The sequence below is a fragment of the Manis javanica genome, chromosome 13 (genome assembly GCF_040802235.1).
Source record: "Manis javanica isolate MJ-LG chromosome 13, MJ_LKY, whole genome shotgun sequence".
NCBI lineage: Eukaryota > Metazoa > Chordata > Mammalia > Pholidota > Manidae > Manis > Manis javanica.
Genome location: NC_133168.1, coordinates 70,282,483 through 70,309,167, shown reverse-complemented (window position 1 = coordinate 70,309,167; position 26,685 = coordinate 70,282,483). Strand labels below are relative to the sequence as shown.

The 26,685-nt window shown below is 39.1% G+C and overlaps 1 protein-coding gene and 1 long non-coding RNA gene across 2 annotated transcripts in view; both read left to right on the top strand.

Moving 5' to 3' along the window:
* Positions 1 to 10,652, top strand: part of NOX3 (NADPH oxidase 3) — a 53,134-nt gene extending 42,482 nt beyond the window's left edge. Inside the window, exons 12-13 of the mRNA XM_017658516.3 lie at positions 221 to 345; positions 10,353 to 10,652. Of these exons, the coding sequence (XP_017514005.3) occupies positions 221 to 345; positions 10,353 to 10,479 (252 nt within the window). The 3' untranslated portion in view covers positions 10,480 to 10,652. The remainder of the gene's footprint in view (positions 1 to 220; positions 346 to 10,352) is intronic.
* Positions 10,653 to 19,148: 8,496 nt separating this feature from the next.
* LOC108395905 (uncharacterized) lies at positions 19,149 to 20,930 on the top strand. Its single transcript, XR_001852782.3, has 3 exons — positions 19,149 to 19,618; positions 19,746 to 19,821; positions 20,479 to 20,930. It is a non-coding gene; the product is annotated as an uncharacterized lncRNA (long non-coding RNA).
* Positions 20,931 to 26,685: the final 5,755 nt, after the last annotated feature.

The following is a 26,685-nucleotide window of genomic DNA, read 5'->3' as shown; positions in this document are numbered from 1 at the left end:
AATGCCCAAGGTGGAATATAAAGATAAATGAAACATGATGCTTACCTAGAAATGCAAATCAGTGATATCTGCTAATAATAATATATAATAATTCCAACCCTATAAAGAAATTTTTTGAGTAGTATATCAACAAATAAGCATACTTTACTTCATTCTTTATTTAGTAACAGGTTGCTATGTTTTTTCTAAGTGTCATCTGATACTCCAATTTTTATCCTAGGCCATTCACATAGCTTTACACTGGAATGATGATACTGATGTGATTACGGGGTTAAAGCAGAAAACGTTCTATGGAAGACCTAACTGGGATCACGAGTTCCGGGAGATAGCCTATCGTCACCCCAGGTAAGGTGCTCTTTTTCCCTCTGCATGCTGGGAGCCTTCCCAGAGAAATACAAGTTGCTGCTGAAACAGAAAGCACTTGGGCACGCGTTGGTTAATCTGCAGTGGTGAGCATCTTGTTTAGAGGTTAAAAAACATCAAAAAGGTGGTCATGGGATACTGTAGGAATCACAGACCTCTACTCTGGCTTACGATATCTGACAATTAGCAATTGTGTTGAAATTTTTCACACTTAAACTCAAAGATGTATTTCTTAAACTACCTATGTCTTTAAGAAATCTTTGGTAAACACAGTTCTAATTACCCAAATGGAGAATGCACTGTGTCTAAATAGAAACTGTACCTACTGTGTCTAGCACAGTAGAAAAAAGTGTCTTAAGACCAAGCAAGGATTTAGTATCGTGGTTAAAGATGCAGGATCTGGAGTCTAAGTGCCTGGGTGTAAACACTGTCGGTGCCATTACCGCAAGCTGATCAGAGACAGGGTCTTTTTCCTGCCACTGACAGTCTCCTGCTCTGCTATCTCCAAATAGTCATAGTGCTTACCTCCTCTGCTCCTGCGAGGATTAAATGCATGAATACATGTAATGTGCCTAAAAGAGTGCTTTAAATTCAATAAACATAAACTTCTAGCATTATTATTGTTGTTTTAATTTTTACTATAATTAGTATCATTACATAATAAACTTTAATATAGAGGAGGAGGAGCATTTGCTCTGGGGCCCAAGACAGGAGTAAAGGCTATCTAGAGGTTTTTGGCATGTGACCTTGGACAAGGCAGTTTGTTTGAGCTTTGGGGGACAATTGTAAAACATGGTCGATACTGTGAAGTCACAGTATGGTTTTCATTATTTAAAAAATACATAGTATGTTGAAGAACGTAAATTACAAAGCACTTATGCAAACACATATCATTGTTATTATATGCCCCCTGAACTAGTCTTTGTTTTGAACCCCTGTCATCTATGACTCTTGAAAGTCAGTATATGTTAATATTGTGCTTGTTTAAAGAATAGTTTCCATAGTGAGGAAAGATATGAAGGAAGCAAGGAAGTGTACCATTTGGACAACTGGGAAAGAGCGTAAGGGCAGCATGTGCCAAGGCCCTGAGGCAGGAGACACTGTCCCTGGCATCATCCAGGAAGCCAGTGAGGTTGAAACAGAGCAGGTAATAAGAGTAGCAGGAGAAAGCATTTAGGAAAAGGTAAGTGGGGGCAGTTATAGATCATTACAAGAAGCTAGATTTTATTCTGAGAGTAAAAGCCACTTAAAGTTTTAGCAGAAGAGTGACACGATCTGCATTATGCTTAATGGGATCATGTCTGGCTTTATTAATATTAAATTATAAAGGGCCTAGGGCAGAAGTGGAGAGGCCAGTGAGAAGGTAAGCAGTGGTGGTAGCTTGGATCAGGAGCAGCACTGAAAAACACTTGGATTCTGGATATTTTTTAAAGGTAGAGCTGGTAGATTGAGTGAGAGGCAGGCATGGCCCAAGTTGAGTGGCATTATCACTACCAGACGGGCAGCATGGGCTACCGGAAGTTCAGGGTTTTTTACATGTCTAGCTCAGGATGCCAGTTACACATCCATGTGGACATGTCAAGTAGGTTGATGAATACGAGTCAGGAGTTCCGGGGAGAAGTTCAGCCTGGAGGTGCACACTTGGGAGGTGTCAGCATGTAAAGTGTGTCTGGAGCCCTGAAACTGGGTGATGAGATCACCGAAGGAGCAGCCTAGGCTGATAGGGGTTCCAAGAACCACAGTATTTAGAGGATAGGGAACTATATTGTTTCTTTGCTGGTTATAGAGTGTAAGAGATATTCCTCTTAGCTTATTAATCAAGTCACTTAGGTCTTCTGTACGCTGACCTTTCTCCTATCTGGTTTATCAGTAGTGAACCAGTACACATAAAGTAAATCCACTAGGCTATTTCTGATGAGTTCCCTGGGTGGCGCCAGCCCCGGGGTCTCGCCTCGCCCCTTCCCTTCCAGCTCTGATGCTCTGTTTGTGCCCTCCTTCACTGAGGTTGTGGCTTCACTAACCCTTTTGTGGTTTGCCTGTATTTTTTCTGCTGCACGGAATACTTCTCTGTGAATATCAGTCATATTTGGGCCTGTTGGCCGCTTTTTTCTTATGTTTTTCTTATATACTCTCTTTATGCCATACTACTACATTTTCTCTTTTACTGTCACTGAATTTGTTAGACATCCCCAGACCAGCTATATGCAGGAAGTTAGGTGAGGAGGGAGGTGTGGAAGGGGCAACCAGTTAGCCACCCAAGATCGATGATCCGTCCAGTTCCCAGGGCTCACTCCAAGTGAGTGTGTGTCACTCCGACTCACACTGCCCCACTCTCTGGGAGATGCCCAATCAACCTTCTTTCTGCTCTGGGCCTGGCACCTGCCTGAGAAACTCCAGGCCCAGAACAAGAGTGTTCCCAGTGGTGGCTCTGGACTTCTGGGCGCATCATGCCTGCATCAGCCCCGGGCAGAGGGTTGGAAGCAGGCTCTTGGGAACTTACTTCTGACCTTGACTCATCCCGAGAGTAAATTATTTCCAACAAGAAAGGCCAAGGAGAGTTTAACCTTTGTCTGCAGCATTAAGGGAGGGAGGGAGAGAGGGGGCCAGTTTCCAACTGTTTCCCTGTCCCGAGCTCAGCCTCAGGTGCCCTTGAAGAGCTGGCCAAGCCCCACGCCACGTAGTCTGGGGACTCAGCAGTCACCGCTCCTGACACCCACTGGCTCCGTTTTGCCTCTTGCCTTGACTCTTTCTAATACGTGGCCAAGAATCCAGTTCCTCTGGCCAAATCAGGTGCTTTGAACCCATTGCAGCCACTGGAGCCTCTGACTCCGGCCCTCTGCGCCCCCTACTTGGCACCCAGTCCCGGCTGCTAGACGCCCAGCCTCGTCAGAGCCCTGAAAGTCACCACCCCTCATCTCACACCCTTCAGGCACTTAAAAAGATTATAGGTAGAAAACTATAGATTATAGGTATAAAAAGATTATAGGTAGAAAACTAACAAAATGTACAAATTCATATGTTTTAACCACAACAAAGCTTTTTTTGTTGCTATTTCCTCCTTTTTGAAAAAACAAATCTACTCACCTGAGAGATGTTTTAGTCAGTTTGCATGGAATGAATATTATTGTCACAGGATGAATGTTCCCACTTCGCAGGCTTTTGACACCGATGCATATATCTTGGTTTTAAGTTCTTATAGATAGAACCACTCTTCATTACAACTGACCCTCCCTGCACCTCACATTGTATTTGTTTATTTCTGTTACGCATGAAGTTTGCAGCACAGTGGGGAAGGCCTTTCAAACCAAATCTCTTCATTATCTCCCTTCTCTCAGAAAGCCAGGAGCCAGACACGCTGCTTCAGGAGACCGAGAGTGGGACTCAATTTTGCACAAACTCTGCCCCCTAAATGCTGTTGCACAGTGTGCTGAGCAGTGAGCAGCAAAATGCCTCCCTGATTTTGCAGGGATTAAGGAATAGAGAACAGTTTGAAGGTGGGAAACTACATAGCCCTCACTTTCCTTGCTGCCCTTGTGAGGAGTGTGTCCATTTCTTTCCAGAAGCCATTATCAAAGTTTAATATATAAATACTCAAAGCCCACTTGAGTTGCTCAGCACAGTGGCTATGTAAACTCTTGTCTTCCTGATGGATGACTTCATCTCCTCCAGAGCAGTACAGCATTCCCCTCAACACCAAGGCCTCGATGTCACTGAATCAAGCCTCTACAGCATACTTCTGAGCCCCAAATTTTAAAAACAGTGTATTTGTAATAACCTCAGACTCCAGAACCCTCGAACCTGTTGCATAGTTCCAACTCTCAATGTCATTAGTATTAGATGCATGCAGGCAAAGATCGGTGATCATTTTATCCCTGGAATGCCAGATCCCTGGGAAGAGCCAAGTTGGCAGTAAAGAATTTAGCCTTTCTGAAAGACTTTTTAAATGACCTCCTTAAAATAATTTTGTTTTGTGCCGTGTAAAAGATTTATGTTTAATGAAGCTTTTAATGAAGAAATCTCAGAAAGAGAATGCCAATAAAATCTAATTTTTAAACAAGAAAATCTAATATTGAGAAGTATTTCAATATCCTGGCCTTTGTCCAGATATAAATGAAACACACAATCCAATTACTGTTCTGCACAAAGGACAAAGTAACATTAATTTTCCTCAAGATGGTTATTAAAGAGATAAACAGTATGTTTTTCCCCCGATTATGTCAAGGATACGTTTGTTCCCAAGCCTACTTGGCTTCTCTTAGAAGACAGGGCCACCCTGTCATTAGCTCACATCTTTCAGCAGAGATGGGTCAGAAAGAACTAGTGAATTTAGTGGCCTCAGAAAGGTTCTTTGTTCTTAAGGGCCTTTGAAGTAGGCACTCAACCATTTCCATTCATCAGTGCGAAACCAAGGATTCTTAGGGCTTACTCTTTTAAAAACATTTACCTGTTCGCTCAAAGCTGGAGTTTGTTCTTGTTCTAAGAAGAAGGAATTAAATCAAAAGAATAAAGGAAAGAGGGGCAAAAAATATTTTTTTATAGGACATGAAAAACAGCACCAAAAGTAAAGCTTGAAGGGAAGCAGATCAAAGAGAATAGTGCAAGCCTTATAAAGGAACCAGAAAATTGCAAAAATAACAGGAATAGAGAAACAAATTGATGGGCATCAAAATGAATACAAATAGGGAAAAGGGAAGAAAAAATTAAAAAGAGATCAAAGACAAAGTAGAAAATGGTAAAGTATATTTTATTGTTTTTACTTGCAATTAAGTTTCAATTATATCAGCTGTGTTACTGAAACAGGCATATTTTTAAAAGAAGATCAACAGATAGCAAGTAGAAACGTAAAAAGTAAGTCTTGGATTGCTAGTCATGTACAGATTCACATGCTTGTAACAAGTGTAGATATTGGAGGTTAGACGAGCACAGAAAATGGTGTTTCTAAACTCAAAAAACAATGAAAATCATTCTCACAATTAAAATACAGTAGGTTCATTAAATGCATGCATTGATATCCATATCTTACTACTCTATGAAAGTGTGTATCTTATGCACAAATGGAAGCTGTATTTTGTTTTCTGTAAATGTTCTCAATATGTTCCCAAGCTTTAGACAAATATTCAGAAAATAAGGGGATCGTTTCCAAGAAGGTAGACAGAATGGGAAAAAAAAACATATCTTTGTCACATCTAGCTACTTTATTGATAAACACATATTGTATGCATTCTCAACCTCCTGGATTTTTAGATCAGTTGTTTTTGATTAAATGAATACAATTATTTTCCAAAGGACTTCAATCTTTGATCTTATATGTCACATAGTATTGATAGTTTGCCACTTTTGACCTACCTACTAATAACATCACCATGTCCTGTAGACATAAAACTTTATGGAATTAATTACCATAAAAACTTTGACAATTCAGCCATTTATTCATAACTTCGAGAGCAGTGTTTCTTTTATCTTGAAGGAAGAAATAAAGACTAGAACAGTGCTACCATTTGTTAGAACACCTCAACCCAATCCAACAAGAAAGAAAGGCACTGATTTACCATAAAATTAGCAGCTTCTGATCCATATTGCAGGGATGTATTTTAGACCACCCATTGTTTTCAGAAATGTAAAAATACCTTTATACTAAATTGAGTAAATGTGTCCATCTGGAACCACATTTGCTTGTGTGCACACTCTCTAATTCTCATTTGTACATGCATATGTGCAAAATGTTTTTAAATGATATTTTTAAGAAATTCACATCCTGATTATAACATTCAGGACCCTCTATCTAACAGCATATTCTAAACATTCATTACATGACTAAAATGTTCAGAAAACTCAAAGAAATACACTTAAGTGGAAATCTTGCACATGATAAATTATAGCTTTGTGAGAAAAATAAAGCCACCTTAAAATAATGACTAGGATATTGTTATCATAGATCAACAGTACCTTTCCAATAGAGGGCATCCAGCTCTCTGGTTACAATCAAGTGAAGATTCAATGAAAACTATGGGCATTACTCCATTTGTGGTAGGAGGGGATAGAGAGGTAGGTGAGCACAAAGTGGATTTATCATTACTCTGTAAAGTTTCTTGGATATTATCCATCAAAAAATTAGATATGGCAACAATATTAGGATATTTCTATATGAAGGTGTTTTATCAGAAGAGTGGAGGAAACAGGATTGGTAGAAAAATGGCTCTACCATTCCCTGGGATCCAGTGAACTACTTTCACTTCTTTCCCTATTTGACCATAACATCCTCAAAAGCAACAACACAGAGCCGAGCACGGTGACTAGCATCAGCAAGAGAAGGGACAGAGGGAAGGATGAGGACACTGGGACAGGAGTCTTACCTCTTGCCAAGGAAGATGAAGTTGGCGGGAGGTGGGCAAGAGAGCTGTCACAGTGGTGAGCAGGAACTGTTAGGGACACTGTAGCACCTGTGAACATTCGAGTTAACTAGGATGCAGAGAAAAGTAACAGAGCAGGCAGCTACAAATCAATTGGAAAATGAGTTTAAGAAAACGGGCCAACACAATTATCATCTGTGGTTATGAAAAAGAAGGTGTTGTGCAAAACATAATTATGCAGTGAATTATTTGGGAGGTTATTAATGAAATACAGTCATTGGGAAAGATTAACCAGAAGTTGTGTCCGTCATTTGATGCTGAGTGTGTAGCTCTCTCTCTGTCTTCTTTCTAAGCCTCCATAAATCCAAGGGAAGCTTCTGTTTATCGATTTTATTTGCAGAATGCACTCAGGGTATAAAGTAATTTGATTTTTTTTAATGGGGTTTAGGGTTTGCCCCTACAGGGTTATAACTTACCAGGCATAAAGGCTAACACATAAATACAAACATGCAGTTTAAAGAGAGAAAGGCTCAAGGCAGTAGAACCTGGGAATCCAGCAAGATGGGGGAGGAGATTACTCCCAGGGGCACCCACTCTCCATATATCTGCTGGACAGAAATCTCCCAGTGGGTGACATTTTGGATGACTTTCATGCACAGCTTGCTGAACTGTTTTGAAAAATGCATCAGCACCACAGAGGAGAGTCCAACAGCTATTTAGCAAATAAGAAGGGGACAGGAGGATTTTCTTTATTGTTTATCAGAGCTAAGACGAATGCTGTTAATGCTAACCATCTTTGCAGTTTGTGTAAAAGTTGTCCTTTTCTCATCAAAGTCAGGAGTGCAGACTGGGCAATGTCAGGGATGTTATCCCACTCCTCGTGTGTGCAAGCTCTGCTGCTTGCAGGCTGTAAACTGAGCAATAATGCCTTGCGTTTTATACCTCTTTCACAGAGAATTCTTCTTTTGAAATTCTAAGCAACCATGGGTAATTAAACTTTATAGAAAAATTTTTTCTTCGCCACACCATTAGGGTTCCGTTGCGCTTTCCCGTTGCCTCATAAAAGGGAACAAACGCTGCCGCATCTGTGCCTTCACACCTTTGTGCAGATTGTGGGCTCTGAGATTCACGGACACATTCCTGATGAGAAATCTCCACACTTGGAATCACACATGCCTAGCAGGGCGAGCAAGGCAAGCGACAGAATGCCATAGTCGGGGACAGTAATGCACAGAAAGCGAGTGAAGGACTAGCTTTTCCGCCTCGGCGGCAGGTAGATAATGAGTAGCCTCTGTGAGACTTTTTAGTGATTGCATAACCATTACTGTCCCACGAATACAGAAAAGTGTGTACTTAGCTGTGCGGTGTAGTAGCCATGGCTTCAAAGGAGGCAGGATAGCTGTGAACCACTGGGCACACCAGAGGCACACCCAGCAGTCGGGAATGAGAGCCCTTTGAAATGGGGTCTTACAGGCAGGGCATCAAAGAGCGTCCTCAGGACCTGCAAACAGATGCTGCGGCTGCAGACGAAAGGGCGATCTCAGCCTGTTGGGAGTGGGCCAGCGGCAATCTGTTTGGTGACACCTGCACCAATGGGAAAATATCACCAACCATAGCAGTGTCTTTGAACACAGACGCATAGGTAACTCTGGGCATCATACGCAAAGCCACGCTATGACTCCACTCTGCAAAGCGTTTTGCCGGACCCATCTTATCATTCAAAATGTTCCAGTCCAGAACTCAGAAAGCCTAGTGCTCGAGTGCTGATCCAGGAAGTCTGTGATCATTGCTGGGTTAACGGCCCACATCACATCTTCTGTTCAGCTTCGTGGAGTCGGCACACGTCATGTGGGGCGTGATGTATTGTAAGTGGTTCCTGAAGCTTATGGTGTGCCAAGCACCGAAGAGAAAGCATTGTCTTGTCTAATCCTCGTAAAGGTTCTAGGAGCTAGTTACAATAATGCTTCCCATTTTATAGAATAAATAACGGGGGCTTTGAGGAGATAATTGACATGCCCACAGCTGCCTAGCAAAGAATGGGGTAGAACCAGCACCCCTCTTAACCATTGGCATAAACACCTTAAAATTGCATAAGTCATAAACTAGTATTTTTCCATGAGAAATGTGTTCTGAAAAAGTACTTTCTCCAATTTCACTAGGAGAATGAGATCTTTTAAAAAGTACTAATATATTTTAAACACATTGTTATTTACAAATGAACCCACCTGCTAAATTCCTTTGAAGCTATAGTTTGAAATGTAATTGAACCATCAATTTCTACCATGGGTATTATGGTCTGCGACACATAATTAAAATGTGGAATCAATACATGGCAGAGAACCATGTTAACGTATAAGCTAAGAATGATCAGGCACCTTCCAACAAAAACCTAGAAGTTGAGGTAGTGTAGTGGGCTGGTCCTGGGATCCAAGGAATTACTCAAAGACAGTGTTTCTCAAAGTGTGACTCACCGGCCCATGTGCTTCAGTATTATTCTGGGGGCCTTGGTACAAATATATTCCCTGGATTCAAGTCTGGGAATATGCCTAGATGATTTTATGCATGGCGAAGTATGAGAACTTATGATCTAGAGAACCTAATTTCAGCTTGTGCCAGAGATTGGGGAAATGCTGCAAGGAGCAGTACCACACAAGGCAAAGGGCAACAGTCTCTACAAGTCCCTACAGAGACTAACTCTTCCCGACATGCAGAGACAACCTGAAGCCTTGCAGCAATACAGTATTTATATGTAAGCAGAACTTGCACTTGTGGTCACAGAGGATTCAAGCAGCCCTGGAGGAGTCACTATATGCAAAAATGCCTCTTCAACACAGTTTTCTGAAATGCCATGACTAAAGATGACAACTTTGGGGTGACTTCATTTTCACCAATGTATTTTTCTTTTCCAACTCTTCTTTTTGGCCCTCTTTGAGAATTAAAGAAATTCCACTGGGAGAAATAAACAAAGTTGCTATTACTTTAGTATAAAATTTATTGTCTTTAAAAAGGCAGAGCTGAATGAGATATTACTAATAACTGATGCTCTTAAAACCTTTTTGAATGCATTATGTCATTTTGTTTTTAGTAAAATAAAACAATGTAGTCATTATTCTCTTTGAATTATGCATGTGGAGACTGACATCCTGAGTCTTGCCCAAGACCATGCAGATGATAATCAACAGAACCATTTATTCATTCACTCAACAAATGTATATTTTCTACTGTATGCTAGACACTATTGCAGGTGCTGGGCTAAGTGATGAATAAAGCAGACAAGGTTCTACTCTCAGGGAGCTTACGTTAGAGTCACCAATCCAAGAGAATGCTCGTCAAGGTCACCTGACCAAAAATCCAGGTGATGTCACGCCTTTACAGAAACTCCCTCCCCAGTCATTATGGTCCTGACAGCCTCAGTCTTCTTGGCTCCAACTACTTGTATAATTCAGAGCCATAATGGGACTCTGGGAACCTGTGGGAGAGCATAATGCTGAAAGTAAGGAAGAGACTCGACCAAAAAAGAAAGTGGGTGGAGAAAAATAGTCACAGCCACAAGCACATCACTACTTTTGTAATTCTGTCTTAGCTTTGGCTACCTTGCCCCTGTATAACACGGTCTTTCCTGTTCTTACCTTCCTGTAGCTGCAACATTGGTGTGTTCTCCTGTGGACCCAAAGCTCTCTCAAAGATGCTTCAAAGGATGTGCCGCTTATATTCATCAGCTGATCCCAGGGGTGTCCATTTTTATTACCACAAAGAAAGCTTCTAGACTTCGGAGGAAAAACAAATCCATGTGTTGTGTAAGTGGCTACAAGCGTGTGGCCAGGAGTCAGGAAACTCTTTCTGGAAAGGGCCAAACAGTAATTATTTCAGGTTCTACGGACTGGACCATAAGGTCTCAGTAACGAGTACTGAGCTCTGCCATTGTAATGCACCAAAGGAGCCACAAATAATCCTTCAATGAATGGTCACAGCTGTGTGTCAATAAAACTTTATTTATGGACACTGAAATTGAATTTCATATAATTTTCTTGTATCACAAAATATTCTTCTTTTGATTTGTTTTCAATGATTCAAAAATGTAAAAGTCATTCTTAGTTCATGGGGTGCCCAAGAATCAGATGGTGGGCCAGATTTGGCCAGCTGGACGTAGTCTGCTGACTCCTGACATAGGTCATCTTTCCCGAACTTCTTGTCATGCTTAATGGTCCATGCAACAAGGAGACTGGTATGGCTGCTGGGCTCACAGTCCCTTTTAGAAGTAACATGTCAAATTTCTATCATCCCATGGCACAGACATCTTCCCTATATCCAAACCTGATCTTTTCTGCTTCAACTTAAGCTCCTTTGTGCTTTTTTTCATCCTCTATAGACTTGATAAATCACCAAAGGGAGTTACCTTTGACAAAAATTCTTTATAAATTTAAAAATGATAAGTCATCCCTTACCTATCCTTTTTCTAATCCAAACAATGTTAAATACTTAACCTTTCAGCCTAGGATATATATTCAATTATTCTTATTGCTCTTCCTCAAATCAGTTTCCATTTCTTCACATCCTTCTAAAATGTGTTGACTACTAAATGAGACATAATGTCTTAGAGAAGCATAACCAGCACTGGACAGGAGAGTGTATTTTTAGATCTTGTATGACCTGTTTTCAATACAACTAAATTCCATGCTTGACTCTCTTCCTTTCATCCCTTCCTACTTCCTTCTCATATTTCTTCCTCAGCCTTTTTAACAAATACTTTTTTACTCTGACATTTTGATTTGTGATCATCTTGATATACCCACCTCAATTTCTGCCACACAAACATAATCGAATTTTTTTATTGTATATTCCTATGAACCAGTCTTCTCATACCATGCAGCTGCTTTAACTCAGAAATATTCCCAAAGTATTCTTCATGTCTTACAGTCTTCTCTACTAGTATTGATTAAGCTTATAGAATTATCTTTTCTAATATTTCAAGATGGTCTTGAAGTTTGGTCCCAGAGACTAATACTAGTATTTAGCTTAGTAACATCTACAGTTTTAATTAATGACATCTCAATCTTTTTTTAGGTTTTTTATTAAGTTATTCAATCCAAAGAACTCCACAGCAAATTCTTAGAACTGCCTGTTAATATGAGCTTCCAGTGGGAATGGACTAATGATAACTAGCCATCGAGAATTCCATGCCACACCATACTTTCTTAGCTTATAAGCAACATGCTATGTACAACAGAACAAAAACATTTATTGAACTCAAAATAGACTGTTTTGCAAATGCTGCTTATCTTTGTAGACTGTCATTCTGTCATAAAATAGAATTAAATTGGTCTGACATGATTGTTTTCATGAAGTCAAGCAGCCACTTAAAGCTTTTTCAGGTATTTCTAAATTATAAATTGATCATGTTATTAACTTTATATTCAAATACTGACATGGCTTCTGTGATTTCTAAGATATAGTTTAAAAAACACTCTAGGAAAAATGTTGGGTATGTTCCCTGATATCAAAAACTTATTTCTAGTAATTCTGCATTGGTATTTCTCATTGTCTTTAAGTTTTGCTTGATGCATATCACTCAAACTCTACTAATTTTAATGCACCCACTCTGTGTATTTCCCCATTTAAGTTTGACCCAGCCTTTACAACTAGAAGTATCTGCAATATATATATCTAATCTGTGGCAGGAAAATTAAATGTATTAAAATATTTTCCTTGGTTGTATTCAATTATTACTTTTCTTTTCCTGACCATTGAAAATAAAATGCACCCTTTAGTCATTGAATTCTGTCTAATAAATTCAATGTATATGTGTACTCAATTCTACCAATATAAGGGTATACTTCTCCTTAAAAACAGATTTCAATCTCTGTATGTTTCTCTCAACTTTATTGTAAACCTGAAACTTTTCTTTAAAAAAAGTCTTTTTTAAAATAATAAATTTTGCTGCATTTTTTAAACTTCTGCTTGTATCCCATTCTTAGTTCTGACCTTAGGCCATTTCCCTATGTACCATGGAGAATCTGACATATCTAAGTAGAAAAAGAATACAAAAGTCAGTAGATTTCTTTAATGCAGCATTAATCAAATAGAAAATGTGGATTTTTTTAAATAAATAATCTATTCAAAATAGAAACAAAAATATAGAAAATTGGTAAAGTTCTTTTAGCAGAATTATGTAAGATGATTTGATAGAAGAACAAACAGTTTTAGGGTAGAAATAACATGCTCCTAAATAGGAATATCGAACACTAAAAATACCACTTTGTTCCAAACTAATTCATAGCCTATGCAAAATTCCAAACAAAATTTAAATTCTCTTTAAAATTTTTGAAATGGTAAATATTCTAAAGTTCACCTGAGAGAATCTATGAGGAAGAGAGAAGCAAACATACATGAGGAAGAGAGAAGCATTTATGCCCTCATAAATCTAAAAGAGAAAGATGAAGAAAAAGGAAGAAGAGAGGAGAGGAAAGAAAGAAGAGAAAAAGGAAAGAAAAGAACAGAAAGGAAGGGAAGAAAAAGGAAAAGAAAATTCAGCATCGAGATGCATCATCATCATGAAAAAGAAAACACTAATGTAACCAGAGAGAAAAAGTTAAATTATCTATAAATGAAGAAAAATTAAATCTGACAACTGCTTTCCTAACAGCAGCAGTAGAAACCATATGATAATGAAATAATATTTCAAAATGCTGAAGGAATCTATCAGTTGAGAATTTTGTGCTCAATGAAATATTATTGAAAAGTAAAGGCAAAATACAGATACTTTCAAACAAAAGAAAACTGATACTTGTTTCCCTCACTGGAACAATTACAAAAGCATATATTTAAGGAAGGAATTCAATTAATGGTATGCAAGAAGAAGTGATGAGCAGAGAATTTGAAAAACATTTTGTCAAAATCTCAAAACACTAAGGATAAAAGAAAATGAATAATTATTTCAGAAGGAATGTTTTGTAAAGTAAAATTAAAATCCTGGACAATAACAATATGGAAGATGGGAAGACAACCCTGGAATTAAGGCTTTCCAAGGTCCGTATATTGTTCAGGAGGATTAAAGAAATATTGATCATCTTTATAGATAACTCAAAAGGGAAAACTTTATGTAGTTTCTCTGCTCATCACCATTCCTGTAACCCAACTTCTCTCTTCTTGAATTTTTAATTGAGCCTAACTATTAATTTGTTGGATTAATTGTGAAGCAATATGTTTTAAGATGAACTCATGCATATTATATTGCCTGATTGAATTTGTGTTTGAGAATGTCAGTCTGATGCTTTTTCACCCAACTGATAGTTGGCTGAGTATAGTGTTCTTGAAGCATATTCTCTTCCCCTTAGAATTTTGTAGCTATTCCTCCAGTATTTCTCATCATTGAATATCACTGTGGTGAAATACAAGACCAATTTCATTCTTTCCCCTTTATAAATAAATTACCTTTTTATACTTTTTAAATATAAAGTATAAATACGAATATTCAAATTAAGTAGGATAAGCAAAGATTATAAATAACCTCACATCTGTCCTGAACAAGTTATGCTACCAAATGGGTTATCAAAAAGAACCCTCTAAATTTTCTTGGATTTTGGAGTTTCAGTTCAGGGAGAGATTATGGACTTGGAATTCAGCTTTCAGTAATGTCTACTTTATTCCTTACTGTTTACAATTTTTAAATTAGTTCTATAAATATGTTGCTTAGAGCCCTTTTGATCTCATTCTGTTGTTTTATAATTTTGTCTTTTTCTCTCTACTTTATTAAATTAATGTCCTCATTTAGTTCTCCATTACATGAAGCAATATTGAAGAATTACCTGAGTTATAATTTCTGCTGATTGGATTATTTTTTTCTTATTCTACATGGTATTTTCCCTTTCTCCCATAGTACCTCTGCACAGTTGCTAGGTTCTTTTTTTTTTTCACCTTGCTCATGTCGGCTGACTGTGCTCAAACATGTTATTGGTTCTCTCGCTCTCTCAATCTCTTTTTTTTTAACTATAACATTATGCTTAATGTAGATATATTTCACATACTATAAAACTAACCCATTTAAAGTATACTATTCAAAAGTTCTTTGTATAGTTACAGTTGTACATTATCACCATTTTAGAGCATTTTTATCATTAAAAAAGAAAACCCATACCAATTAACAGTCACTTCCCATTTCCCCAACCTGCCCCAGCCCTATGCAACCATTAACGTGCTTTCTGTAGATTTGCCTATTCTGAACATTTCATATAAATGAAGTCATATAATATGTGGTCTTTTGTGACTGGCTCTTTATTTAGCACGTTTTCCAAGATTCACGCATGTTGTAGCATTGATCAGCACCTCATTTCTTTATTTTTACCAGACAATATTTGATTACATACAATATTGGATTGTTTCTACCTTTGGGGACTATTACAAACAATGCTGCTATGAACATTTACCTACAAGTTTTTCTGTGGACCATGTTTTCTCTTCTAAAGCTGATGTTTAGCCTGGGCATTTCATGTTTCATCTACTTTTCCATGGTCTGAAAGAACTGCAGCTGGGGTGGAGTGGTATACCAGAGAGAGAGGAGGTCAGCTTGGGTGGTGTGCAGACTGTTAGATATCCTGAGCTCCATTTTACCCTCTGAGATAATATTGACTATCCTGTATTGTGGTTGACTCTAACTAACTGGATGTGCAAGGGACAATATAATGCATTTTCATGAGGAGATACTCCCAGATTTTGACTCTTTTCCCTCAATTAAATGTGAACTTAGATCTTTGTCTTCCAACAAGGAAAGTCATCTGTATGGGTTTCTTTCCCTATTCATTCATAGCTTCCCAGTAGAAGAGGAAAATGATAAAAATACTCTCTCTCTCTTCACTTCTTTCCAAAAGCCACAGTATTAGTGAAATTTCTCAGGACTTCTTTGACTTATGAATGGGGCTTCAGAGGGGTAGGGTGAGGTAGAAGTCATTCTGCTGGCCTCCATTTTGCTCCATAATCGTCTGCTCTTTTTTTGTATACAAGTTTTTAAATTTTATTAGATTTGTCCTTTATCATGTCTACTGGTGAATGAGTGTGTTCATTGCAATATCAATCAGCTCTCCATAGGCAAATGTCCACGACATTCTCCAGCAATGATTCCATGGCTTCAAACACCACCTGCTTCCTGATGAGTACCAGAGTCGAAACTCCAGCACAGACTTCTCCTCCAGGTTCCAATCTAGTGCATCCAGCTACCCAGCCCACCACTGGAAGTAGAATCGGCTTGTCAAATTTGATGTATTCCACATCCAAACTCTTTATTTTTTTTCCTCATAAGGCGACTTTTCCTCCAATTTTTGTTATTTCACTTAATGACATCGTCATGTACAAAAAATGCCTAAGCTCAAAACACAAAAGACCTGTGAGTCACCTTTAACTTGTCTTCTCTCCCCAGCATGCCTCAACCCCTTTCCCAAACTGCTGTCTCATCATCTTATTTCTCACTCATTTCAGGAAAGCACAAGTTGTTTCATGTCCTCCACTATGGAAGGTCGTTTCCAAGTTGACACCATTGCTTATGTATATTCCAGCTTCAGGTGACCTGTCCATACTTAGAGGCAAAGCTGGCCCACACTTCTGGCACAGGTACAGCCCTACTCATTGGGTTAGCTGGTTTCCCTTCTCTACAAGTTGATGGCATCTAGGTGTGCATGTTTTTATCTATATAGGTTGCTTCATTACCAAATAATTTCTCTTCTTAGACATCTACCAGCCATTATCATGCTGGGAATTTTTTCTGTCTTTTTTTACTTTCCTTCAATTCTTTAATTGTTCAATCAGTTTTCACCAGAGTATCTTCGGCCTCTACATTACTCTTTCCCAGTTACCCCCTCAGACTGAACAGAAGAAAAGTTGCTTAAAGAAGTATTTATCAGTTCCAACCACTGCCAGATTATTATAAAAATTCCTGATTGGTCTGAAAGATAACTCAATAACGATCCAGTCTCGATTTACTGGTTTAATTAAGAATCCCCTAAGGAAAGGACCATCACTATTACATTTTTTATATGGTGATCTTATGCCACACCCTACAAATTTCCAGCCAACTTACCTCAGAACTCAAATTTATTTTTTTTAAAGTTTAGAAGTGTAAGAACACATCAAACAATGTAAGGTGTGAAGAAATAATTCAAACAAAATATATGAAACCTTTACAAATCATTTTTTAAAAACCTGTCACCATATCTACCCTGCGCTAACACACACAGAGGTGTTACTCTATCACTGCACCCAGAGACCATGGGGTGCAAACCTGCCAACCATTCCAGCCCCAAGTTAAACAAATACCTAGAGGAAAGTGGGGAGGAATAGGGGGAGAGGGGGGAGGGGTCATATTTCAGACAGAAGAGAAATCTGTGCATGGAGTCCTGGGAAAATTCCCAAGAGGTCAGTATATGAAATCAACTGGAATCAATGTAGCAAATGATTTGAAAATTGAACTCTGGAGAGGAATACAACTCAGAGTTCAGAGTGGCCGCTGGGTCACACATGTATAGTTACAAAGACTTTGAAAATTAAAGTGATATTGGAACCACAGACCATAAAAGTGGGCCAGGATGTGTGTTCTGAACCTAAGCCTGTTAACTGCCAGCTAAAATAAAAGCTCTAAATAAGAACCAGAGTGTTATAACATTATACTTAAAATGTACAGGACTCAATCCAAAATTTTTGTCATACAAAGAGCTAGGAAAATCTCAACTCAAATGAGAAGAGAAAATCAACAGATGCCAACACCAAGATGATAAAATGTTGGAATTATCTAACAAGAATTTAAAGCAGCTACCATAAAAACGTTCCAACAAGCAACTGCAATCACTTGTGAAATAAATGGAAAAATAGACGGTCTTAGCAAAGAAATGGAAGATATAAAAAGAACCAAATGCAAGTTTTAAAACTTAAAAATACATTAACTGAAAGAAAAAACTCACTAGATAGGCTTGTGGTAGGTAGCATGTTGCCCCAAAGATGTTCACATCCTAATTCCTGGAACCTGTGAATACGTGAAGTGATTTGGCAAAAGGGAATTAACGTTCCAGATGAAATGAGATTATCCTAGATTGTCCGGCTGGCACCAATGTTATCACAAGCGTCTTTAGAAGTGGAAGAGGCAGGCAGAAGAGCCAGGAAGAGTCAGAGAAGACATAACACCCAAAGCAGAGGTAGGAACAGGGCAGCTGATGGTTTTGAAGAGGGAAGGTGCCCCAAGTCAAGAAGGCAGGCAGCCTACAGCAGCTGGGGAAGGCCACAGAGACCCAGGTGCTCAGCCTCTCCCCTGCTAACATGCGCACATGCTCACGTGTCCCAATCACTTTGGGATTCAGAAGTTTAGGACGATGCAGCAAGACGCTCTAGTCCACAAAGATGTCTTTTCTGATGCTCAGTGTCTTTGGCCACAGTCACTATATTGAGTTCTAGGAACTTCCACTCTGCTTCTGTTCATTTATTTTTTTCAGACTTTGGAATTAAGTGCCAGAGTATGGTAGTAACACAGTATAGGAAGGAAATATGAGGAAGTGTCTGGCATGAACTTCCCAAACTACAGCTTACTGGGGACAGCGAGGCAGGCCCATCCCAGGTTCAAAAGCAACTAGGCAGGCAAGACAAAGGGTAGTGCCTGAAGAAGAACTGGGGGTCAGGCAGCAGTGAACATTAAGACTCCCAAGAAGAGACAGACACGTCCCAGGAATGAAATCCTGGGGTAGCAGAAATCCTGGGTGGGCAGCATATTGGATTCAGAATGGCAAGTTTTATTAATAGGAAACTTCACACCCAATAATCAGGGTGTTAGCTACAGGGTAGGATATCAGAGGCAGAGATCCCTGGACTCGCCTGAGGACAGTTAGGTAGCAGGAAGTACAACAGAGCTCAGTTCTTAAAAGCAGAGCACACAGGAGCCCAGGGATATCACAGGGCTCCGGGGTCTGAAAGCTGACATATGAAATTCCATGCGATGAAGCGATGGTGCTGTTTGAATACTGCCTGTCTGTTGTGTGAATCAGTGCAGGAACCCGGGTAGAGCTCAGGCTTGCGATGAACGGGAAGACCTGGCCCAGCTCCTGTGATCTGGGGAAGGTCACAGGAAATAAAAGGAGACGGCATTGCTGCTCCTCTGATGCTTATATGTATCTATTTCCTCCTGCCCCTCCCTCCTGTCCCCCCAACTCCCCCCGCCCCCGGCTCACAGCATTAATTAATTATTTGTACTAACATCTGTGGCACACTTTTCAGATTCATGGCTGGTACAAAGAAAGCGTCACAAAATCAAGTTATGTTATTGTATTTTTTAAATGGTGCATCTTTGTTTGAAAATTGCCTAAGTTTTTGAAATGTCTCCCCATCCGGCATGATTAATGTGATACATACTGTGGAGCAGCCGAGTGAGTGGAGAATCAGTCGGTGCCACTTCACCTAGAGGCATTTATCTTTGCTTTTTTCCCTCCTGTCTCTGCTGAGCCTGAGGGTAAGCTGACACTTTTTTTTTTCTTTTTTAACAAATTAAGCTTCATTTTCTTCTTCGCGTGTGTGTTAGGAACCTTGAAGGCAATGAGCAATGTCTGCAGCCTCCAATACCAGCTGCCATGGCAGGCAAGAAAGAGGTGACAATTTCCCGCAGATTCAGAATGATTGTTTTAATGGGGCTGTGGCGGAGGTAACGAGCACAAAGATATCGTGCTGCCAGGAAAAAGCAGGCTCTCTCTTCGCCTAGCCTCGCATTACATGATGTAACATTTAGCTTCTGGCTCAACGTGGCATCTCTTCCCTGCTCTGATTTATTTCCACTTTTGCAAATCACAGAGGTATGTTACAGGAGATGCATTTAGAGCTGTTGTTATATTCATTGAGGAGCGAGGCTGTTATCCCCACCAGAGGAAAATCTCACACGTCTCAGGGTGAGTGACCTAGAATAAAAGGAAAGAAAGAAAAAAGGAGAGAGAGGGAGCAGGAATGTAGATGTTATGCTGGGATGAAATTGTATTTACCTTGATTGAAAACTCTTTTATTATGAACATAATTTAGATCAGAATGGAAAATAGAGCCACTGGGCTCCTTGCCTGGCTGGGAGTGCTGCTGAGTACACAGCCGCTACGATAATGTAAGTGCATATGTGATGACTGTGTTATTGTGTTTATATATGAAAGCATTATGCTCCATCCAAGGAAATGAAAAATATCTTCATAGGTCTGCTCACTCAGCTTCTTTAGTAGAAAATGCTTGGAGGAGTAGAACAGTAACAGTGGCCAAAATACAGAGTATCAAAGAACTTTGCAGGCTTATGTGGAAGTCATAGATTCATCTGAAACATCTGACCAGACCCTGGCATCCTCAGAATAGTTCATGTTGGGGCCTGGATTGTGATTCTGGCGTAAGCGGTCCCTGAGCATGAATCATGCCCACAGCCACTGGGTTGAGCAAAATATTTCTTAAGACAAATGGTGTTGTCTGCAAGGAGCTTACAGTTGAACTGGGCAGGCAAAGCAAATACACATAGATCATTTGAAAGGCAGGTGGGGAGGGAAGGGAATTTTGTATGAGCTGCTGAAATGATCCAAATTCTATGAAAAATATTCTAGGAATTTAGCCACTCTTTTTCTTGCCATGAGGGCACAGCCGCCCAGAGGCTCCAGTGTGAGTGCGGGTCTCAGTCTCAGGTCCCTGCCTAAGCTGCTAAAGCTGTTGCTGCTAGAACCTGAGTCTCAATAACCAAGATTTTTGCTTCATTTTGGCTTTTTTTCTTTTGATCACAATGCAGGCTCTGGACCAGAGAAGAGTCTGCATGACAGGTGCGGTGCTCGACTCAGAAACACAGCTATGAAGACACTGGCAGGCAAGCTGTGCTGTGGTGGAGTGAGGGATGAAGGAGGAAGGCTTCTTCCCCATGAAGGGGTGGCAGTGAGAGGGCGCCCTTGGAAGTGCTTGGCCTCCTCACTAGCTCTTCCCTAAGGGGGCACCGCTCCATCTTATTGGCCAGTTTGGGAGCAAGCACAGGGCCGCTGCCGGTATTCCTCAGCCTCTGCCTGTACAGCACACGTGATGAGCTGGGCTCTCCACATGCCACAGCTTGATGGTGAAGGCTCGATGCCTTCTAGGCAGCCTACTGTGGTCTGGGGGATAAGTTTATACGATTCTGAGATTCAAGATGGAAGCCCACATCACCACTCCTAAGCCATGCTCTCTAGCATCATAATAAAATTGGCATTTTCCTCTCCATCTCTTTCATTCCCTCTTCTCTGTTTTCAAATTCAGATGCAAGAAAAAGGGAATATCTGTGTCCCTCTCCTAGAATCCCAATTTCCTGGACCAAACATATGAGCCTCTAGTTTTTCTATTGAGATCACTTATTTCCCAAATCTTTCCTATAAGCAGATTTGCATTCTGCCCTATGAGTCATGCAGAAAGACCCCCAAATGCCAGAGGTTTAGGAAAATACAACTGATTTGTGATTTCTGTTCCATCTGCTTCAATAAGCTCATTAGATGAGATTGAACATATTGGCCATAAGTGTAACTTACCTGGGCCAATGAGTTATTTATGAGTCTCATATGTAAGACTTTCAAGTTGGAGAACGTTCTGAGTGATGCTGAGTGAAATGTAAACTTGCCCCCAGCTCTTCTAGGTATTCTAATTTTTCAGATTGAAAAGAAACAGAACAAAGCTCCATACATTACAAGGATGGAATTAGTATCTCCTTTAATAATTAATTATTTCCCATGTTTGGGAAAACGCTCAAGTCAGTTTTGCAGGTGTAGTGTCTGTGGCCTGCTGGAAGCCCTGCCCATAACCATCTTGACCTCATTCTTGTGTAACAATTTCAACAATCAGGAGATTTATTTCCTAGGGGGCCACATCACTAAATTGGCAAGGTAAAACAATTGAGACAGTGGATTTTGATGAGAGCACAAAACACCTACATGTAAGCCAAATAAAGGCATTTATTTTTTAAATTAACTGTGGTAAAATGCGCATAAGATTCACCATCTTAACCATTTTTAACAGTGACATTCAGTGGCACTGAGTACATTGACGTTGTTGTGCCACCATCGCCACCATCCACCCTAGAACTATTCCATCTTGCAAAGCTGCAACTCTGTACCTCTTAAACAACAACTCCCCATTTCCCCCAACCAATTCCCCCCAAAGGTGAATGCCTGTCCACCACCATTTCACATTTTATTTTTATGAATTTGATTATTCTAGGTACCTCATATAGGTGGCATCATATGGTGTTCATCTTTTGGTGGCTAAAGATAATTCCTTTAAATGGCTTCTTTTATATCCTCTACCTGTCACTCATGTTTGCCTTGCCCCGGGCTTGTCTGCCTGATAACCCACACAGCAATTGCTCTCACACATAAGCAAGGCTATTTTATATTCAGAAAACCTCATCTTTCCACTTGACTTTTGTATCTAGTGGTCAACACATCCAATAAATCCTCCATGCCATAGCCTTTTTTCTTTGCCTAAGTTAAATTCATAAGGTCAAAATACTCTGAGATTGGCCTGGTGCAAAGCTTTCCCTCTGTACCAATCTCTGGAAGCCTCCCAAACATGAAATCAGCCTGCACTGCAGGCAATGGACACCAAAAGAGGAGCCAAAGCCAGGCTCAGAGAGCCAAAGTAAGCTTTCAGGAGTCTCAAGGCAAGGCCATCCAAAAAAGATGAATGTCAACAGGCACCATCACAGATGAAGAAGTCAAAGCTGAAGCAAGGCCCACTGTACATTTCCAAAAGTATCTGGTGTATGAGACATAATAGGAAAATACTCTATATTCTCCATTTTTATTGTTTAATATTAATACACTATTAAAATCAGATTTCTTAACTCATTCCCACCAACAGAGAGATTCTAAATCCAAAATTCAAATGTAGTCTTGCTTACATGTTATATTTTTTCTTCTATGGAAACATCTTACTTTATTTTAAAAGCAATAACAACGACTTTGGTCTGAAGACCCAGAGGAAAGAAAAATCTTTTGCTCTGCATACTTGTCACTCTTCTGAAAATGATGTTGGGAATAAAAGTCAAGACTAGTGTGAACTTTGAACCTGAAGCAGCACACACTGGACATCATGAAACCATCATTAGAAATCATGTTCAGGAACCAGTTATAAATGCATTTCTCAAACTGAAGCTACTATCAGTAAAACTTGGTAATGAATTCTGGCCCCTTTTTCTCATGTGGGAAGCATCTGCCTTTCTGTGCCTCGGGTTCTCCATGTGCATAGCCAAGGCAGTCATCATTTTAAAGGTTCTGTGAGGTCCTGACACACATAGCCATTTTCATCATCACTGAAAAAAAAAAATTAAAGGATTAAGCAATTAAAATTGATGACTTCACTTCACATGAATGTGTCATGGTCCTGGAAATCGCATATCCATATGCCAGTTACCATATTGCTTGGGCACATCATGGTTCATAAAACACAGTCTGCTATAGAGCCTCAGAATGTTGAAGATAGAAAGAGGTTTGCCACCAACTACATAAATGCTTTGTTTTTCAGTTAAGCAAAGGGAGGTCCGGACTGGTTTAGCTCATTTAGTTAAGGTCATGCAGCTAGAATAAAAACTCATCTCTTGATTTGATGTCAGTGCTGTTTTCATCACACCAAATAAAAATATCTAAGTAGTGAGAAAAACAATTGATCTTTCTTTGGAATCCAACTCCTAAGAGATTCCTAGTCATCCTGTCCTGACTAAACTTCTCCAAGATAAGCAATGGTGCTGAATAAAGGGAAGCGAGCTTCTTTAGTAAATTAGATAACTGGCTCATAAGATTGTGTTGGCCACGACCCATGTACTGAACTGCCTATAGTTACATCTATAGTGACCTTCATAAAACAGGCTGTGAATGTTGGGGAGGATAAATGGTTAACAATTATAGGGACTCAGTTTGAATCATGCCTGGGTCAAATTTAAGTGACTAGGCAAGCAACTACAGTCCAGGCTTCCAAGTAATGTAGACTCTGAAGATTTTCAAAGATAAGCAGATTCCCAGACTCTGAATATGTAGATAAGATCATGTTACAGGAAGAGATTAATAAATTCACCATGAATGAGGATATCTTTTGGATAAGTAGATTCTATATAGAAAAAAAGTAGGCTACAATCTAAGGTTAAATGGCATATTTTTTCAAGTTTAAGGATATTTTTCAAGTTTCAGAAAGTTTAAAATTAAGACATGGGGAGGAAAATGAATAAAAACATAACATCCAAGTTGTCCAACATTCAAATAAAGCAATCAGAGAGGAATGGAGAACATATTTGAGAAAATAAGAATAATAAAATAAAGGATGTCCTAATCTAAGAACGAATGGGTGGCAGAAGTGGTGAAAGAGAGACCCAGTCTGCGTAACTGCTTCAAATAAACATTACAGACTCCCTAGACCAAATGGCCAGATGGGACTACTTGGCAACAAATGAGAACTATGATATAATTAGCACATAAGGAACTAGATAGCCTCTTGCTGCCAAACAAAAACTGTACAGGAAGAATATGGTATAGGCACACAAGAGGGGATGTGGTTTTGTATTTTAGGACACCTTAAACAAAAACAAGTTTCAGAACTTTATGGGAAAAGGAAATAGAATCACTGAGGGTAGAAATATCTATTATTCTTATATAAATATCTAGATATTATTAAATATCTATATCAGGCATTGGCAGATTACAGCCTACAGGCCAAATCCAGCCCACAGCCTATTTCTGCATAGCTTGCAAGTTAAGTGAGATGTAAGAAGAAACTGTTTTAAAAGACATCATTTTCAAAATAAATGTGGCAAACTTGGGTGCAAGCACTAGGCACAGACAGGTCAGCCCCAGCTTGTACAGAACACATTATCTGGTGTGCTTGCCACATGTCAAAGCTTAATATCGGAGGCTTTAGGCCTACAGAAAAATATAAGGAACATTATATATAATAGAAAAGATGCAAATTAAAAAAGAATTCAGGGGCATTTCTGAGCGACCAACCACAGTATCAAGATCTCTGTTAGAAATATGGGAGGCAGAAAGACAGCAAGAGAATCAATGAGACCAATTGATTGATGATCACAATATAAAAAGTCCATGCAGGTCTGAAAAGGAGTTAGTAGAATGAATCAGTTTATAAAGGAAGGCATTAGTGACATTTTCACTCCTAAATTAACTTTTGAAGCGTATCAGTCATAGGTACAAAATCAAATAGCAATAAATGAACTCGATGTTCTTGGCTGAATCAATAATGCATTTTGTCACAATTTTCTTTCCCAAACTTGAGTAATCACTGGAAGTAAATGGCCTCTATTCAAGAGTTTAGAGAAACTCAAGGGTGAAATTTTGGGTCCATTGAAACTTATGTAGACAGGTCAATTTAATGGAGGACTGGAAAACTGCTAATGTAACAGGCATTCATGAATAAGGACCAAAGAATATGATTCCCTGTACATTTAAGAATAAGATCATTTTAATCTTATAAGAAAGGCAAAAGAGCATCTGAAAGGGAGATTAGACCATCCTAATATTTTTAAGGAAGGATGTGAAAGAGAATACAGTAGATGTCTTCTATTTAAATGCTCAGTAAGACTGGACTAAGATTCCATGAAAAATTTTGCATATTTTATAATATTTCTTATTGTAAAAGCAATATATGTTCTTTATAGAAAATGCAGAAATACAGAGAAGCAAATTGAGTAAAATTAAAAACATTCACAATCCAGCTAGCCAGAAATGCCCAGTGTTAATATTTTGCCATATATTATTTGGGACCAAACATGGAATTTAATTAGCTGCTTTATCTTGAAAGAGAACTTCCACTGGCTCCAAAAAGAGGAGAGAAGGGCAAGGATAAATATTTAAAAAATTGTTCCAACTCACAAATGGATGCTACAATGTAACAAGAGACTGTTTACAATAAAATCCGCAGGTTTGCACATGACACTAAGTTCTTTTTAATAATGAAATATTATGCCATTTATGCAGAGGAAACTGTGAAAATTTCACAAGACTGCATATGGGAGCAGAAAACTGGCAGATGAAATTCCTTATAGGCAAGAATAAGATTCAGGGAATACATTCAGGGAACTATAAGACCAATTATCCTGGAAAAATGATCGATTCTGAAGTTTCAGTCACCTTCTAGGACATGGACCATGCCATCATTATGGACTATATCTTGAAGACAATGTACTGATTCAAGTAAAAGATGAAAAATGATGCAGAGACCAAAATTCTTCTCTCTAAAATAATCATATATCCACAGCTAGGATGCTCTGTGCATTTCTAGCCCTGATTTAAAAAGGGCTTAGTAATTCAAAGAAACAATCAAAGCGGTCAAAGAAGTGAAGACACTTGCCTATGAGAATCAGTGTCAATAATTGGCATTCTCAAATCTATACAATCTAATGTGATAGCTGGAATCTAAATGAGATAAAGTTTATAGAATAGCGACACTTCAAGATTAGGTTATGCTTCCTAACCTGGGGTTCATGGATTTTAGAAGATCTATAAACTCTTTAAAATGGTAAGCACATTTACATATCTATGTTTTTACACATATTTATATATATGTATCTACAGGTATGTAGATACATATATATAAATAAAAATTTATATTTTTAGTATATATATTTCTTCTGTTGAATGGATGCATAGTTAACATCAGATTCTTAACAAGGTTCATAACCCAAAAATCTCACAGCAAGGGTGTGTATTTGACCACTAATTCCTGGGAGCAGATTTTGAGGCTTGAAAGAGAAAGCTTTAGAACAAACTAGGTTGTATTTACCCCATGAAAAATAAACACGTGGAACTCATTTCCCTGAGAAATGCTACAGAATACGAAGACATAAAGTTTGAGGGAGATCTCTAAGCTTCTGCTCTTGTGGCTCCATGCACTGCTTTGTTCACTGTTCTGTCCCTAGTGTTTGGAATAGGACCCAGCACAGAGCAGACACTCAATAAACACTTATTGATGACTCAAG